At 46.4% G+C, this 17,115-nt stretch overlaps 1 protein-coding gene across 1 annotated transcript; it reads left to right on the plus strand.

The window, feature by feature from the left end:
• The first annotated feature begins 4,571 nt into the window (after window positions 1-4,571).
• LOC309522818 (aquaporin-5-like) lies at window positions 4,572-16,537 on the plus strand. Its single transcript, XM_082206430.1, has 4 exons — window positions 4,572-6,495; window positions 8,985-9,149; window positions 12,304-12,387; window positions 14,531-16,537. Exons 1-4 carry the CDS (start codon window positions 6,133-6,135, stop codon window positions 14,705-14,707), a joined length of 789 nt encoding a protein of 262 aa, XP_082062556.1. The 5' UTR covers window positions 4,572-6,132; the 3' UTR covers window positions 14,708-16,537.
• Window positions 16,538-17,115: the final 578 nt, after the last annotated feature.

The following is a 17,115-nucleotide window of genomic DNA, read 5'->3' on the forward strand; positions in this document are numbered from 1 at the left end:
TCAGTCCTACATCTCTCAGCTTATCGTAGATGTGCAACAAATGGGGCAGTTGTCGCAAAAGACAAAACATTTGTAATAACGTGACACTGAATTCTGCCCATTGTGACTGACTTTTGGCCAACCAGTGAGCTTCATGACTTTGTAGAGGTTGGATCTCTCCCTCAACAGTAGGAATAAGTGGATCTGTCAATTTTGGTGTCTCATTTTCCCAGTGTTAAGTTCAGTTCTACGCACTTACACACCAGTTTGCGATATTGGGTGAAAGTCAACAAAGTTTTACTCGCAGTAAACTTACAGTATTCTCAGGAATTGAAATGAGCAAACCTAAAATCATGTTCATTAATTTCAATGTGTCTACTGAGTGAAAGTGAGTTAAATATCACCCTTAAAAAAAAAAGAAAAAAGGAATCATGCAAATTCATCAGCATTTAATGCAGATTTCTCTGCAGATTTCCCATAATATGCCCATTTTTGCCAGCCAATTTCCCCAAATATAATGCATTCTTATAAACACTTCGGCCTGGTATATGCATTTTAGTACACATTACTTGGTTAGAGAACTGCTTTGCAAAATTCAGAGCAGTGTGAATGTTAAAGGATGGCTTTCTTTCAGTTGGTGTATTGTTTTGAAAAGCACAAACTAGGTTGATTTGCCTCGAAATGCGGGCTTTCCTATCCAACACTCTGCATCCACAACACAACATTTGTTCTGGCATCATGTATTTAGGCTCACAGGGCCGTTCAATATATCGCCCGAGCCAGCTCAAGAGCAGAAGGCAGCAAATCTCTCAAAAGAGTCACAAACTAGCAATACTCAGGGTCCCTTCCAATTCGGCAATTCTATGATTCTAACACATGCATGATACTGACCTCATCCCAGCTGTGCCACCTAAAGGTGCACACCCTTCCCTGTGCACACACGGGCAGGCAGACACATGTACACACTGTGCAGAGAAAGAGTACTGTTTATTTGACCTTTGGCTGCTCAGAATAATGGTTCGCTGAAGCTTAGAGCAGAGCACAAAGTATGTGTGAGTGTTCGTTTGTGTGTGTTTGTTGGCAGGCTGCCGGATTACCCTTGCATACTCTGTAGCCTGCACATGCCTTTGCTATTATCGTTCTGGATGCAACCATTAACCACACTTCAGATGCCAATTGTGCCCTGACCCCGTGCCTAATAATATAAAACATTCAAAATGCAACTATAAGGATGATCATCATCATGTGTGAGTGTCTGGAGGCGGTTGGAGGATGGATGGCGACTAACAAAAGTACTGTTTTGGGGGGACAGGAGGCGGGTGGGTGTGGAGGACTCCCTGGTCCTGAATGGGGTAACTGTGCCCCTGAAGGACCAGGTGCGCAGCCTGGCAGTCATTTTGGACTCACATCTGCCCATGGAAGCACAGGTCAAATCTGTGTCCAGGACAGCTGTTTACCAGCTCCATCTTGTACGCAAGCTGAGACCCTACCTGCCCGCGGACTGTCTCGCCAGAGTGGTGCATGCTCTGGTTATCTCCCGCTTGGACTACTGCAATGCGCTCTACGTGGGGCTACCTTTGAAGGTGACCCGGAAACTACAACTAATCCAGAATGTGGCAGCTAGACTGGTGACTGGGAGTGGCCGCCGAGACCACATAACACCAGTCTTGAAAGACCTTCATTGGCTCCCACTACGTTTCCAATCACAATTCAAAATGTTGGTGCTGACCTTTAAAGCCCTAAACGGCCTTGGTCCAGTATACCTGAAGGAGCGTCTCCACCTCCATCGTTTTGCACGGACGCTGAGGTCCAGTGCCGAGGGCCTTCTGGCAGTTCCCTCACTGTGAGAAACCAAGATACAGGGAACCAGGCAGAGGGCCTTCTCGGTAGTGGCACCCGCCCTGTGGAACGCCCTTCCATCAGATGTCAAAGAGAAAAATAACTACCAAACCTTTAGAAGAGATCTGAAGGCAACCCTGTTTAGGGAAGCTTTTAATGTTTGATGTATTACGGTATTTTAATATTTTATTGGAAGCTGCCCAGAGTGGCTTGGGAAGCCCAGCCAGATGGGCGGGGTATAAATAATAAATTATTATTATTATTATTATTATTATTATTATTATTATTATTATTATTGACAAGCATTGAAAAGTGGCTTAATCCCCCCCCCCCGGCAAAGCCTTACCTATTTCAGTCCTCATCTGCCTGTGGAATCTCCAGTCTTTTCTGTTTGGTGACCCACCCCCTGGATTTGCTCTGGCAGTCAAATCCTTGCCTGGCCATTCGGACTTGCCGCACAGCCCTGGCTGAGTTGCTGTCCCAACCTCAGCTTTTTTCCTGTAAAATCGGCACTCTCAGAACCTGCCCCATAAAGATCTTTTGGGGACAGATAAAGATTGTGACGTCGAACACCGGTTTGACAATAAGCCAAGTAAACAGCTGGTTAGTTCAAATCTATTTCACATGCAATCCATCATGGCTTTGGGGTTTTTATTCTGGTCTTTTAAAACAGTCAGGCCACAATGCTACTGCAACAGTAAAGGTACCCCTGAACATTAGGTCCAGTCACAGACGACTCTGGGGTTGTGGAGCTCATCTCGCTCTATAGGCCAAGGGAGCTGGCGTTTGTCTGCAGACAGCTTCCGGGTCATGTGGCCAGCATGACTAAGCCGCAAATCAGAGCAGCTCACGGAGACGCCGTTTACCTTCCCGCTGGAGTGGTACCTATTTATCTACTTGCATTTGATGTGCTTTCGAACTGCTAGGTGGGCAGGAGCTGGGACCAAACAATGGGAGCTCACCCCATCGCAGAGATTCAAACCGCCGACCTTCTGATTTGCAAACCCTAGGCTCAGTGGTTTAGATCACAGCGCCACCCACAACATTTAAAGCCATTAACTGCCTGATTTACTCTGCCAGGGCCTGTATTCTAGACCTAGCAAACTTCATGCGGGCTCCCAAGGCTTGCGGACAGCAGCCTGCAGCCCGAAACCTGGGGAGCGCTGAACAGCGGGGCCTGGGCTTCGGGCAGCTCTCCGCAAGCCTGGGGAGACTGGCGCGACTTCCCACCGGGCTCCCAAGGCTTGCAGATAGCAGCCTGTTCTGGGGGCTGGGGTCAGGGGAAGCTCGGGTTTCCTTGGGGAAATTTTTTTTTTCTTTATTCCCCCCCCCAAAAAAAAAAAACAACAACTAGGTGCGCCCTCTGGGCCGGTGCGCCCTATGGAGCGAAAAATACAGTACTTCCTACCAGCGGGACACAGCTCCTTTCAGCTTTCCAGTTTTGTCCCTATCCTGCTTTCTCCTCACTTCCACCTGCCTCCTTCTTCACATCTCCACTAAGCATTGTTTTTTATTGCACACTTTATCCCATTCCCATAGCCACTCATTCTCTTGGCCCACCTTCTGCAGTGCTCCTGTCTTCTTCCCTCTAAGGAAATACAGCCTTTGCTGAGCTTCAGTTGTGTGTGCTCCCTCCTTGATAGCCCACTTCTTGCTGAAGCTTCCTGCCTCCTCTTTCTTTTCCTTTAAATTTCATTTTCCACCTACCTTTCCTTCAGCTACTCAGTTGATTGCATACAGTAGTACCTCAGGTTACATACACTTCAGGTTACATATGCTTCAGGTTACAGACTCCACTAACCCAGAAATAGTACCTTGGGTTAAGAACTTATGGCGGTGCGGCGGCAGCAGGAGGCCCCATTAGCTAAAGTGGTGCTTCAGGTTAAGAACAGTTTCAGGTTAAGAACGGACTCTGGAACAAATTAAGTACTTAACCTGAGGTACCACTGTATTCTGGATCTTTCCTTCACCTTCTCTGCCGCCTTTGAGCTCCCTCCCTGCCCCTTAGCATCCCTATATCCCTTGGCCTGCCTCTGGAATTTTAACCCCAGCCAAACTGACAATTTCTCATTTCCTCACAGAAGATGAAATGCACATTGTTTGTTTCTCTGATCAGCTGAATATTCTGTGTGGTTAACCAGGTAATCCAAGCAATGTGAGAGGTTTCACTACGCACAAGAGCAATGCAATATAGACAACCATGTGAATGCTTAGGGTCAAACTAGTTCATGAGCGTTATCTCCTTCTAAAACAAATTAGCAGCCCTATGCAGTTGCTTTGAAGGATGTGGAAGAAGTACTGGGCACACTCAAATCTTCCCTCCTTACAGTCTCTGCAGTCTAAATTGTCTTTCCCTAAATACCTAATTAGTTATGTGGGAGACAACTGAATGTTTTCCCCAGTGCAACTAAAACAGCAGCCTGGTTTAGACTATTATTATCGGTATTTATTAAATTTAGGGTTCAGACACTATTTAGAGAAAGAATTGGACTGGGTCCAAGAAACATGGGGAGTACAACCTTATTGCTCTCTCGGTGGTTTTTGATATGGTTGGCCATGGGATTCTCTTGAACTGTTTCTATTATTATTATTATTATTATTATTATTATTATTATTATTATTATTCTATACTGCCCTTCTTCTGAGGATCACTGGGTTGTTTACGAGATAAAAACACAAAAATACAGAACATAATAACAAACAAAATAAGAACACCCCACACAAGCAAAGTTTGAAAGCACATAATTTGTTTAATTAGCCAAACATCCAGTAGAAGAAGAATGTTTTCACCTGGTGCCTAAAGATTTGTAATGAAGGTGCCAGGCAAGTCACCCTGGGGAGAGCATTCCACAAATGGGAAGCCACCACAGAAAAGCCCCCTTCTCATGTTCCCACCCACTGGACCTCTTGTGAAGCAGGCACATGAAGAAGGGCCCCAGGTGATGATGGCAGGGTTTGGTTCTTATGGGGAGAGGCTATCCTTGAGGTGTTGTGGTCCTGAGCCATTTAAGGATTTATAGGTCAAAACCAACACTTTGAACTGGGCCAGTAAACAAATTGGCAGCCAGTGCAGTCAGGTAGGTAAAGAGATAGACGGATCCTATTCAGAGGACCAACTCTGGGTGCTCTCACCAAATGAAGTGAGGGGGATGGGAGAGGGCCTTCTTGGTGGCGGCACCCCAGTTACTAAACAGTCTCCCCAGAGAGGTTCACCTGGTACTATTCTTATGGTCTTTTCAGTACTAGCTGAAATACCTTTTTAATCATCCAGTCTTGTCAGCAAGCTGTGCTTTTACCACCTGTCTCAATTTATGAATTGTGCTTGGTGGGCTATTAATAGTTTTGCTCTTTTCTCTTCCAAACAAGAACAAGTGCTGCTTTTGTACTACTTATAGTGTTTTGCATTGTGTGTGTGTGTTTCTTTTAATTTTTGTGAGCCACCCAGATAACATGTAATACTGGGCAGTTATCCAAATGGTATTAAATAAACACATGCCCCGGGTTCTGCACTCCTATTGAAACTTTACAGGTTGTAAACTAAACCTCTACACTGCTGATACATTTCACGGCTCTCCAGCAAGTGGCTGCATGTAGATTTGTACCCATTGTTTTATTTTACCTTCATTTTTGATAGATAGGAACACAGGGCAAAAGCTTTCACATTTTCTGGAGCAAACTACCAAAAACACCAACAATTCAAAAGAAATTCATTCAAGACCTGTGCTGGCATACTGGAGAATCCAGTTCTGCAGAGTTGTCCACAATTATTGCCCGATTACTTTCCACTCTTTAGCCCTGAGAAGGGGGAGGGTGGAATAGTGGCATATTAGAAGCCTAATATCTGAGTGCATTTTTAAAAAATTAAAAAAGCTTAATAGAGATGAAATGCCTTGTGTTACAAACTGAAAGAACAAGAAAAGAGAAGAAAAGAAGGTAAACAGACAAGGTGCTAATCTCTGTGGCATTATGCAATATTGTGGTTATCTAATGACAGCAAGGCTATTCAATAGAAACCCCATTGTCTGAAGGAGAAAAGAAGAAAATCAGCACCAATATTGGAGCCTACAAGAGAGGAAGGTGCAGTTGTTGTCTGAAGATGGAAAGTTTCCAAACTCCACAGGAACAGGAGGGGGAAGAGGAGGACTGGCCACATTTATTGGCTCCGCCCATACCTGGAGACGATCTTTTATTGCAGCACCTGCAGATATATATCTCTCTCTGTATGGCCCGGCACTTTGCTTCACTCCCTTGGCATCCCAGACAGAGCAGAGACTTTCACACCTTCATTGCCATTCCACCTGCTCCAGTGCAACCATGAGAAAAGAAATTTGCACCATCGCTTTTCTCCGAGCTGTCTTCTGCGAGTTCTTAGCCACCCTGCTTTTCGTCTTCTTCGGTTTGGGCTCAGCCCTGAAGTGGCCTTCGGCCTTGCCAAGTGTCCTCCAGATCGCCCTGGCTTTCGGCTTGGCCATTGCCACGATGGTACAGACATTTGGTCCCATCAGCGGCGGCCACGTCAACCCAGCAGTGACCATTGCCTTCTTTGTAGGGAACCAGATCTCTTTCCTCCGGACATTGTTCTATGTTGCAGCCCAGCTGATCGGTGCCATCGCCGGGGCAGGCATACTTTATGGGGTGACTCCTTCTAACGCCCGTGGCAACCTGGCAGTCAACGCGGTAAGTACTTGCTGTGGCTGTGGATTAGATACGTGATATTGGTGGTTTGGCACCTCGGGCAGGCAAGTGCCCCTCAAAGGGGAACTGGCTTCTCAGGAGAGACCTGAACCTAGCCTCTGAAGAGCTTGTGGCACAAGAGATCCCACCAGCACATTATGCTGTAGAGTAGGAATAGGCATGGAAGTCTGCTGGTAGGACAGGTTAATTGTGCCTTGTAATTTTCAATGTGGCGTTTCTTCCAAAGGTCTCTCATATCCAAGCAAATGAGTCAGCCAGTCCCAGAGAGAGAGAGAGAGAGAGAGAGAGAGAGAGAGAGAGAGAGAGAGCGCTATACTTTTTCTTTAACTCCAGCTTTACCAGTTAAAGAATGATCTGGGGAGCGGGCAGATGTACAGATGTTGGTTCCTTTTAGAGTTGTTGTTTTTCAAAACGATAATAATTTGGAACCATTTCAAACTGTTGATGCTCAGTTGGTGCATGTTGCCTTGTGTCCTCTTGGAAAGGCATTGACTTCTTTCCCACTATTTCCCAATGGAATAATAATTTATAATAATAGTTTATTATTTACACCCTGCCCATCTGGCTGGGTTTCCCACTCCAAAAGCTACTCTTGCAGTCCAGTGGACAGCATTCAGAACTATGCTCAGGGATGTGGGAAGGAAGAGTAAATTAGCTACACACAAGCCCAACAACTGTGAACACAGAGTTTCCCATTTGCTTCCCGTGTGTGAGCATGGATCTCTTCAGATCCCTGTGAAAGGTCAGTTCAGCCCAGGATGAAGGTGAAAGATCCACCAGTCTTCAGCACACTAAACTCTATCCTGGTCTGTGTATTGAATTAAATGGACCCATCCGGGAAGGTTTAGAATCCTCATTAGACCTGGACAGGAAAAGGTACAAGAGACCAGCTAAGTCAGCAGGAGGAGGATGTGGGGAAATTCAGAACACCCTTTGCCAAGCTGGTGCTCTCCAGATGTGTTGGACTGCAGCTCCCATCAGCTGCAGCCAGCAGAGCTAGGGGATGGGGGGAGTTTTAATCCAAAGCATCTGTAAGGCATTAAGGCTGGTCGGTTGGCATTGATCTGTCTCGGGAAACAACAGAAGAGTGCGTCTTCAGGGGTGAAGTCAAACTGTAGTGCTACAGCGCCTGCTGTGGAAAGGGAAGGGAGTCAGTGTTAAAGGCAACTGGAAGTTCCAGGTTTCCATTGTAGGGGCACAAATTTCCTACCAAAGGAAATCAGATTCTTTTTACCTACTTGTTCAGTAGCTAAGGATCCAGTTTACTTCCCCTTGTTTCCTAAATTTTCACCAGCAACCATTCTTCTGTTCCTATTAAGCTTTTAGTTAGCATGCAGAGACTGCAAAAGGGAATCTTCGGACTGCTCTGCATTTCAATCTCTCTTGCATTATCCACATTACAGATAGGTAGCCGTGTTGGTCTGCCATAGTCAAAATAAAAAAATTCCTTCCAGTAGCACCTTAAAGACCAACAGATCTGTTGGTCTTTAAGGTGCTACTGGAAGGAATTTTTTTATTATCCACATTAACACTGAATTGTAGCTCTGGATTGTTGTCGGTGTAGAAGAGGAAACTGGAAGGAGAAACATTTGTAATGTAGATAAGCCACCTGCCCACTGTTGGTTTGATATTTGCATTACAAACCTGCCCCAAAATCAAGAATTACCTTAAACCTCATGTGTGTAAAGATGCAAACTGCTTGACCAGAGGGCTTAAAATCTACCCCCCCCCCCGTGAATTTCATTGACCTGCAACATACCTATGTAAATCCCAAATGCTTATCGTTCCTTCTAACTCCCCTCTTCTAAATGGAAGCTAGAGACTCATTTAATGGAGCCAGGGAACATTATTTTAAGGCTGCCCAAAAGAGAATCCTCGGATCTTCTCCTGAATTGTTGCAAATCCCATAGCTTCCCCCTGCATTGTTCTTCAGGGGGAATTAGCTGTTGTAAAGAGCATTTGAAGGAGATAAAGCATTTGCCAAGAGATAATATCTCAGGGCTAGGTTGATGAGGCTGTATGAGAAATTAGTAACAAAAGAGAGATAAATAAAGGAAATAAAAGATGGACAGAGTGATAGACCATTTAAAAAACAATGAATGCCTTGTATAACTCCAACTCCTGTTGCTTCTTAAAGATCCTTTCCTGTCCTATAGAGAGGGGTTTATAATTCCAGTTTAGTTCTGTTGAAGCTCAGTGAACTGAATTGTTTATTTAGTATTATTAAGCACCACACCTCCAGCAAGCTTGGCAGCATCCAAGCAGAAAGTGAAATGCAGCTCAGAGGAATGAAATCTAATAGCAACCGTGAAGTCCTATTGCACTTTGGGGTTTGTTGTTTTCTTAACAACCACCCTTAAGAGTAACCTCTACTTAGTTGGAAGTAGTTTTTCTTGGTTTAGAGCAGGAGATAGTTCCAGAGATGAACGTGCAAGATTGTAACCACAGTCTCTTCTCTTCCATCCTGACAGCTCAGCAACAACACAACCGCAGGCCAGGCTGTGGTGGTGGAGATGATCTTAACTTTCATGCTTGTTATGTGCATCTTTGCCTCGACTGACAGCCGCCGGCGCGACCATGTGGGCTCCCCATCCCTATCTATCGGACTGGCTGTCACTCTGGGCCACCTTGTTGGGGTAAGTGTTTTTCTGCTCAGGTTTTCTTTTAGGAACATGGGGAGCTGTCCGATGTTTTGAGTCAGGCTGTTAGTCCATCGAGCTCAGGTTTGTCCAGAAATACTTGGCAGCAGCTCTCCAAGGTGCAGGTGGCAGGGGCTGAACCTGCGACCTTCTGCGTGGAAAACAAAGTGGTGGTACAGAAACAAAAGGAAGGTGGAGATGGAAAGAGTGAAAAGCCCCCCACATCATGGTAGCTTTGAGTGGTGATCACTTGGGGGGTGATGTGGGGCCACAGTCACTTGAGCACAGGGAGAATAATAATAATAATAAATTATTTATATCCCGCCCTCTCAGAGGGCTCAGAACGGCTAACAACAATAAAAGTAATACAGCATTCTAAAATCAATTCATTCTAAAATCAATTCAAAATCAAATTAATGGCAACCATTGGGCTAGAGTTCTGTGAGGATTACCAAAGGAGGGGGTCAGGCTGTGACTTGGCCAAAGGCCTGGCGGAACAGCTCCGTCTTGCAGGCCTTGTGGAAAGATGTCAAGTCCCACAGGTCCCTAGTCTCTTGTGACAGAGCGTTCCACCAGATCGGAGCCACAGCCAAAAAAGCCCTGGTTCTGATTGAGGCCAGCCTAACCTCCCTGTGGCCCGGGAACTCCAAGATGTTTTTGTTTGAAGACCGGAAGGTCCTCTGTGGGACATACCAGGAGAGGCGGTCCCGTAGGTACGAGGGTCCTAGGCCGTATAGGGCTTTAAAGGTTAAAACCAGCACCTTAAGCCTGATCCTGTACTCCACTGGGAGGCAGTGCAGCTGGTATAGCACCAGGTGAATGTGATCCTGTGGCAAAGACCCCATAAGGAGTCTCACCGTGGCATTCTGCACCCGCTGGAGTTTCTGGGTCAGTCTCAAGGGCAGCCCCACATAGAGCGAGTTACAATAATCAAGCCTGGAGGTGACCGTCACGTGGATCACAGTGTCTAGGTCAGGGCAAGAGAGGTAAGGAGCCAACTGCTTAGCTTGGCGGAGATGAGAAGTGGGAGCTCCATGCAAAGAATCCTATGGCTTCTGCCATGTCTGCAGTAGGAAGTAGTCTTCATAAAATCATAGAACTATAGAGTTGAAAGGGGTACCAAGGGTCATCTAGTCCAACCCCCTGCAATGCATGATTCCCAGCTAAAGCATCCATGGCAGATGGCCATCCAATCCCTGCTTCAAAACCTCCAAGGAAGGAGAGTCTGATGCCAAGTCAGACGGTTTGCCTATCTAGCCCAGTTTTGACCTGGCAGCAATGGCTCTCCAGGGTTTTCGGACAGAGAGTATGGGTCGAATCCAGTGCTAGCCCTACTCAGAGTGGACCCATCGAAATGAACAGACATGACTAACAGGTCTGTCTACTCTGAGCAGGACTAGCTTTGCATACAATCATATTTCTCATCCTTTACTACCGGTACCTTTTTCACTGAAGAAGCCAGGATTGGAAGCAAATACATTTTGCATGCTAAATATGTGCTGTACAGTGGTGCCTCGCAAGACAAAAAGAATCCGTTCTGTGATTCTCTTCGTCTAGCGGTTTTTTCGTCTTGCGAAGCAAGCCCATTGACGGATTAGCGGATTAGCGCTATTAGCGGCTTTTAGCGGCTTATCTGCTGATCGGATCAGCTGATAAGCAGCTTAGCAGCTTAGAAAAAGGGGGGAGGAAAAAAACCAGCAGGAACTCGCAAGACATTGTCGTCTTGTGAAGCAAGCCCAAAGGAAATTCGTTTTGCGAAGCACCTCCAAAACGGAAAACTCTTTTGTCTAGCGAGTTTTCCGTCTTGCGAGGCATTCGTCTTGCGGGGCACCAATGTACTATAGAGCTATGGCCTGTTTGGGTAGAGCAGAGGCAGGGAACCCATGGCCCTCGTGTAGAGATGCAGCATTCACATGGAAGTGCTTGTGCACACAAGCAGGATTCGCACCACACCAAGCATGGCCGGGCTGAGAATCTGATAGCAGCTCCATGGTGTGGGGAATGCCAGAAGGGAGAATTTGCAGGGATTGCCTAACTTTCGCAGAGCAACAACAACAAACCTATGGTTACGTGGAACATACTCAATAAACACACAAAACGTAACTGGCTGTACTTTTGAATAAATAAGGTATACTATTCATTGTATCAAGGGACACGGGTGGCGCTGTGGGTTAAACCACAGAGCCTAGGACTTGCCGATCAGAAAGTCGGCGTTTCGAATTCCCGAGACGGGGTAAGCTCCCGTTACTCGGTCCCTGCTCCTGCCAACCTAGCAGTTCGAAAGCATGTCAAAGTGCAAGTAGATAAATAGGAACCGCTCCAGCGGGAAGGTAAACGGCGTTTCCATGCACTGCTCTGGTTCGCCAGAAGCGGCTTAGTCAAGCTGGCCACATGACCCGGAAGCTGTACTCCGGCTCCCTCGGCCAATAAAGCGAGATGAGCGCCGCAACCCCAGAGTCGGCCATGACTGGACCTAATGATCAGGGGTCCCTTTACCCTTTACCTTATTCATTGTATCAATTTGTAGATTTCAACAGAAGTCTCATAAAGTTCAACGGAAAAAGAAGACGACTCAGTGGATCAGTTCATTCTCTAGTCAGTTCATGCATAGATACATGTATAAGTATCTATTCCACCTGTCTGTTCAAAGAGTCCAATAATCCACATGAAGGGTCGTTACAGTTCCACAGAATCCTTTTACAGAGTCTCAGACAAGGATTTCCGGAATATTAGCCTTGTTTCGCCATCCTAGGCTTCATGGCAAAAATGACCAGGAAAATCAGAAACCAGGAAGAGAGAAACTTTAATAAGGAATAGGAGAAATTTACAAATTACCTAAGAGAACACTAAACAGCTAAAAGCTTTGGCAGGATTTGAGTAATGCTTGTAATGTACTATAAAAGAAGGTAAAAATGGACTACTTTAAGAAAAATAGAGAAAATATATGATGCAGTTGAAAAAGATTGAAAATGGAAATCATGGAAGGGTGGAGGAAAAGCAAAGGATTTAGGGAATCCTAAATGTTGATGGTTATGTCTAATGTTTGAATTTAAATGTGTACTGCAAAACTGAATTTTAAAAAAAGATTATAAACAATGGAATTACAAGAAATGTTTAGATGCCTAACGAACACCTCCCCTCTTCTCCACAGATCTATTTTACTGGCTGCTCTATGAATCCTGCCAGGTCTTTTGGACCTGCTGTTGTCATGAAAAGATTCAGCAGTGCTCATTGGGTAAGAAGTTAGAACTTTTCACTCTGAAGTAAAAGACAGTCACAGGAAATAAGCAGTGAAAACTGATCCTTAGCTGCTGCCAGTGGCGTAGCGTGGGGGGTGCCAGGGGTGCCGGCCGCACCGGGCGCAACATCGGGGGGGGCGCGCTCGCTGCCTCCGGAGTCGCCGAAGAGCCTCGGGCGCAGGCTGTAGCGGAGCCGCATGTCTCGCGGAACCGACAAGCTTTGCGCGCGTCCGGGCTGAAGGCGCCCGGCAGGCAGCGGCTCTCAGCGCTCGCCGCGGAGGACGCGCCAGGCAGCCCCTCCTCACAGCCCCGCCTCCGCCGCTGCTGCAGCTGCTGGGCCGTTGCATTTTCCTCGCCTCTCTGCCCCCCTCCTCCTCCGGGCAAGCGGCGTCGTTTGGGCAGCAGCGCCAGCGGCAACTCACAGGTTAGGGGTTGGGGGGTGCAGATTACTTGCCTTGCCCCGGGTTAGGGGGCGCAAATTACTTGCGTTGCCCCGGGTGCTGACAACTCACGCTACGCCGCTGGCTGCTGCACAGCTAGGGTTTACTGGATGCAAAACCAAAGTCACACATATTTTAATACAGAAGTATTTCAGTGTAAAAGATAATGCACAGCGGGAATAGACAATGTGGTTCCCTTCAGATGACTGCAACTTCCCAAATATTGATCATACTGGCAGAAACTAATGGGAGCTTTAAATTACAAGGCACCATGTTGGGTAACTCTGGTGTGTGTGTGTAATTTTTCATCTATGTTTTAGAACTGTGTTGGGCCACCAAATTTCAACAAGATTTGCAATGCCATGAGCACAATGGTGGTGATATAAGACTCAGAAATTGGCCACCTTCCCATATATTCTCCTTCATATTGTAGCTGCATCTGTGGTCCCTAAAATGTGGAGTTGAAATCCAAATAGGAAGTACAGATTGCCAACCACCATTTCCGATTCCTTTAAAATGTCTTGACTCTTTTGGCCCAGCCAGGGACCTCCAAATTTGCTGTGAAATTTTGCTTTTGAAGAAAGAGAGATTGCACCCTTGAGAAATTATGCAAATTTTAGTAAAATTCCTTTTGCTTCCTTTGAAATTCATCAGAAGATCTGCCCAAGCAGGAACCATGGGGAAATAGCTATAATGTCTGGCCCTCAGGTTCAGACATCACCCATTCCTGTTCTGGGACTGGCCGACCAAAGAGGAAGGGGTTGCTCTCTGTTGCTCCACATGCAACTATCTACATAGCAGAGCCACATCCCCTTAGGAGTAATCTGTTGGGGGCTGCATGGTGGCAGGGGGCTAGGAAGAAGTCAGCAGTGGGTGGGGCTAGAGCCAAAAGCGAGTGTGTCAACCTCTTTCACTCTCCTACCCTCTCTTCTTTCTTTCTTTCTTTCTTTCTTTCTTTCTTTCTTTCTTTCTTTCTTTCTTTCTTTCTCTCTCACCCCTTTTCATTCTCTCTCTGTCACCCCTTCTCCTGCATTTTCTCTGTGCCACTCCCTTTTTCCTATTTCTCTCTGCCCCTCCACCTCTTTCTCACTATGTGTTACCCGTTCAATCCCTCTCTCTCTCTCTCTCTCTCTCTCTCTCTCTCTCTCTCTTCCGTCTTAGCAGACTGTGTGCAGATAGCTAAGTCAGAATGCAGTGTCCCTATTTTCCAGGGACAGTCCCAGATTTACAGAAGCCGTCCCAGTTTCTGACTTGATCCTGGAATGTCCCGTCTTTTCTTAGGATGTCCCTAATTTCATTGGAGAAATGTTGGAGGGTATGGAGTTATTCGACCCCCAAGCAATCTGCAGTCACTCCTGCATAGGGAAGTTTTTAAATGTTGAATGTTGTTGTTAGTGTGGCTGGGGCAATCCAATCAGATGGGTGAGGTATAAATGGTAAAATTATCATTATTATTAAATAGGACATCCCTACTTTCATTGGAGAAATGTTGGAGGGCGTGTGAGTGGCTAGCTTGCAAAAGGCTTTTGAAATTAGGCCTTGGGCTGCAGCTTGCCTACCTCTGCCCAAACCCATGAGGCATTTCTTGCATGGAAGATACGGCACAAGATGAATCAACCATCTCTGCTCTGGCCTCACTGGCACAAAGGAGCCTGGAAGTCTTTGGACAGCTTCTAACTCCTTTCCCTTGGTTCCTCAGGTCTTCTGGGTAGGCCCCATCGTTGGAGGCATCGTGGCTTCTCTGCTTTACAACTACCTTCTGATGCCTCATCCAATGAACATGTCAGAGAGGGTCGCCATTGTGAAAGGCACTTACGAGTCGGAAGAAGAGTGGGAAGAGAAAGAGAAAAGCATAGAAATGGCCTCCTGCAAATGAGAACGCTCTGGATGAGAAGGTAGAGAAGACTCGAACACCCCCTGATGCCAAATGAACACTGACCAAATGCCTTGCAATTTAAAGAACCAAGATAGCTACCACTGATGCCTGGGGACCGAAGAGGGAATCAGGGGGACATTACTTGTGTAAATAACCATTGTGAGTGTGGGTGTGTGCATGTGTGAGTGTGGGTGCATGGGAAGAAGAAAGCTGGAAAATGGATGGTTTGAGCACAGTCCGTTTTGGGAACAAGGCATTCAAAGTGCCGCACCAAACAAGAATCGTATTGTAACGTCTCGTGACCGGCAAAGACCTGCAAGTGTTCTAGAGTTATGCCTGGCACCTTAGCTTTTGCAACTGTGCGAGGGATGGGTGTGTTAATAGTTTCTGTTGCAGCTTATATTTCCCTTCCTGATGGGCTGCAGGACAACATATACTCTGGGCTTTCAGGGTTTGGGGGCAAAGTTGCCTGAGCTTGAATTTCCTAGGCTTGGTCCAGCTTCATATATGCAATAATGCTTGCAACTAGCCCTTTTTTGTATGCTTAATACATCTCCAGCCCACATAAACTGTAAATATTCACATGAACCCCTCAGGTCGGAGTTACAGTGGGGTTTATGGAGTGATACATTGGACAGGGAGATGAGAATTTGTGTGAGACGATCCCACAGAAAAACCCCAGCCTTTAGAGAAAAAGACTGCCACATTCACGGAGAAAAGGAAAACAACATCCTGACTCTTGCCTTGCCTTGATTTCCATCTTCCATGGGTTCAAGCAAGCAGCAAAAGGAAGAGAAACAATTTCTAGATCTACTATACAAAGCATAAGGCCCCTTCCTTAGGCAGGTTGACATCCTTGCTCCAGCTCGACACTTCTGCCTCTAGTCGGTGTGTGAGAGGATTGCTAGCATTTGCGTTTGACCAGGTATCAAGAGGTTAAGACCTAGAGGAGGCAGAGCCAGGAGTCGGGATGGGGGAATGGGACTGGCGGGAGTGGAGCCAATAAAATCCAGAGGTTTGGTGCTCCAGCTGGTGTTGGCAGAGGTGTTAGACCCGGCCTGTGCTTGAAGGGTGAAGGATCTGCACAGGAGATCACATGTGAGAGTAATCTCCATTGCTGCCCCTGAACAAACTCTCCCCATGTGGCTCTGGGCCCTTGCAACTCCTTTTTCCTTGGTCAGGGGAAAGGTGTGGCCACAGAGAAAACAGGCACAACTGTAGGCTGCTAGCTCAGTCACTCACGCAGCAGTGTGTGAAATGGACCATTTGGCTCAGCTCCTGAGGATACGAGGTGGGTCACCTTCGGAGATCAAGACACGTTGCAGGTGCACTAAGTGGGAGAGATGCAGCTGAATTTCACTTCAAGAAAAGAAAAATCAGCTTGAAACAAAAATCTTACTAGCCTCCAATTCTGGCTGTTGAACAAAATAAATTGGCAACAGAATCAGATTTAAAAACAAACGTCCCTGAAATGTCTGGGGAGAGTTTTGTTGTTCGCTTGGTTGGCAGCCCAATTAAAGGGAAGGTTGTTTTGGGTGCTTCATCCAGAGGCGAGCACAGGTATGATGAAGAGCTGGACTAAAAGTCAGTCCTCCTGCAGCTGTGGGGAAAGTCAGAGATGTGCGAGGAAAATCAATCCAGAAAGAATGATCTGTCCATTGACCCTTTCCTAAGTGTTATATAACTTGAGCTGGGCGGGGAAAGACTGCTGTTTTCTGCATTGGCCGGTGTCTTGCTGAGTTTATTTCCTGTTTAATGCAATTTCATTTATTATTATGAGGGCCTCTGTAATATATTGTATTATTTATTATGAATAAAAAACAAAAAAAAAACAGTGCAACAACATCAGTGGCTCAGGGATATGTCAATGTGGGTATAGTGGTCCCCACAGAGAACCAGGGAGACTCAATGGTAGCCTGTCAGGCTGGGAGAGGGAACATTTTTCATCTCGGGGCCAAATTTCCTTCTGGATACCTACTGAGGGCCACATGCCAATGGCACAAGGGCACAATGGCCAAGGGCCACATGCACAAGCAAAAGTGAGTAGAGCAACAAATGTGAATTTTACCTCCGTACTGGTGCCAAATGCATAGCTCTGCTTTCCTTTGGACCACATTGGCAAAGCCAAGAGGAAGGTCTGGTTGTCTGGGCAGCCCAAGACCTCCATACACGCTGCCCAGGTTAGCACCCTAAAGAGAAGAAGAAGAGGAGTTTGGATTTGATATCTCGCTTTATCACTACCCGAAGGAGTCTCAAAGCAGCTAACAATCTCCTTCCCCTTCCTCCCCCACAACAAACACTCTGTGAGGTGAGTGGGGCTGAGAGACTTCAGAGAAGTGTGACTAGTCCAAGGTCACCCAGCAGCTGCATGTGGAGGAGCAGGGAATCAAACCCGGTTCACCAGATTA

Source organism: Podarcis vaucheri (genome assembly GCF_965113315.1).
Source record: "Podarcis vaucheri genome assembly, chromosome: 2".
In the NCBI taxonomy this organism is placed as follows: Eukaryota; Metazoa; Chordata; class Lepidosauria; order Squamata; family Lacertidae; genus Podarcis; species Podarcis vaucheri.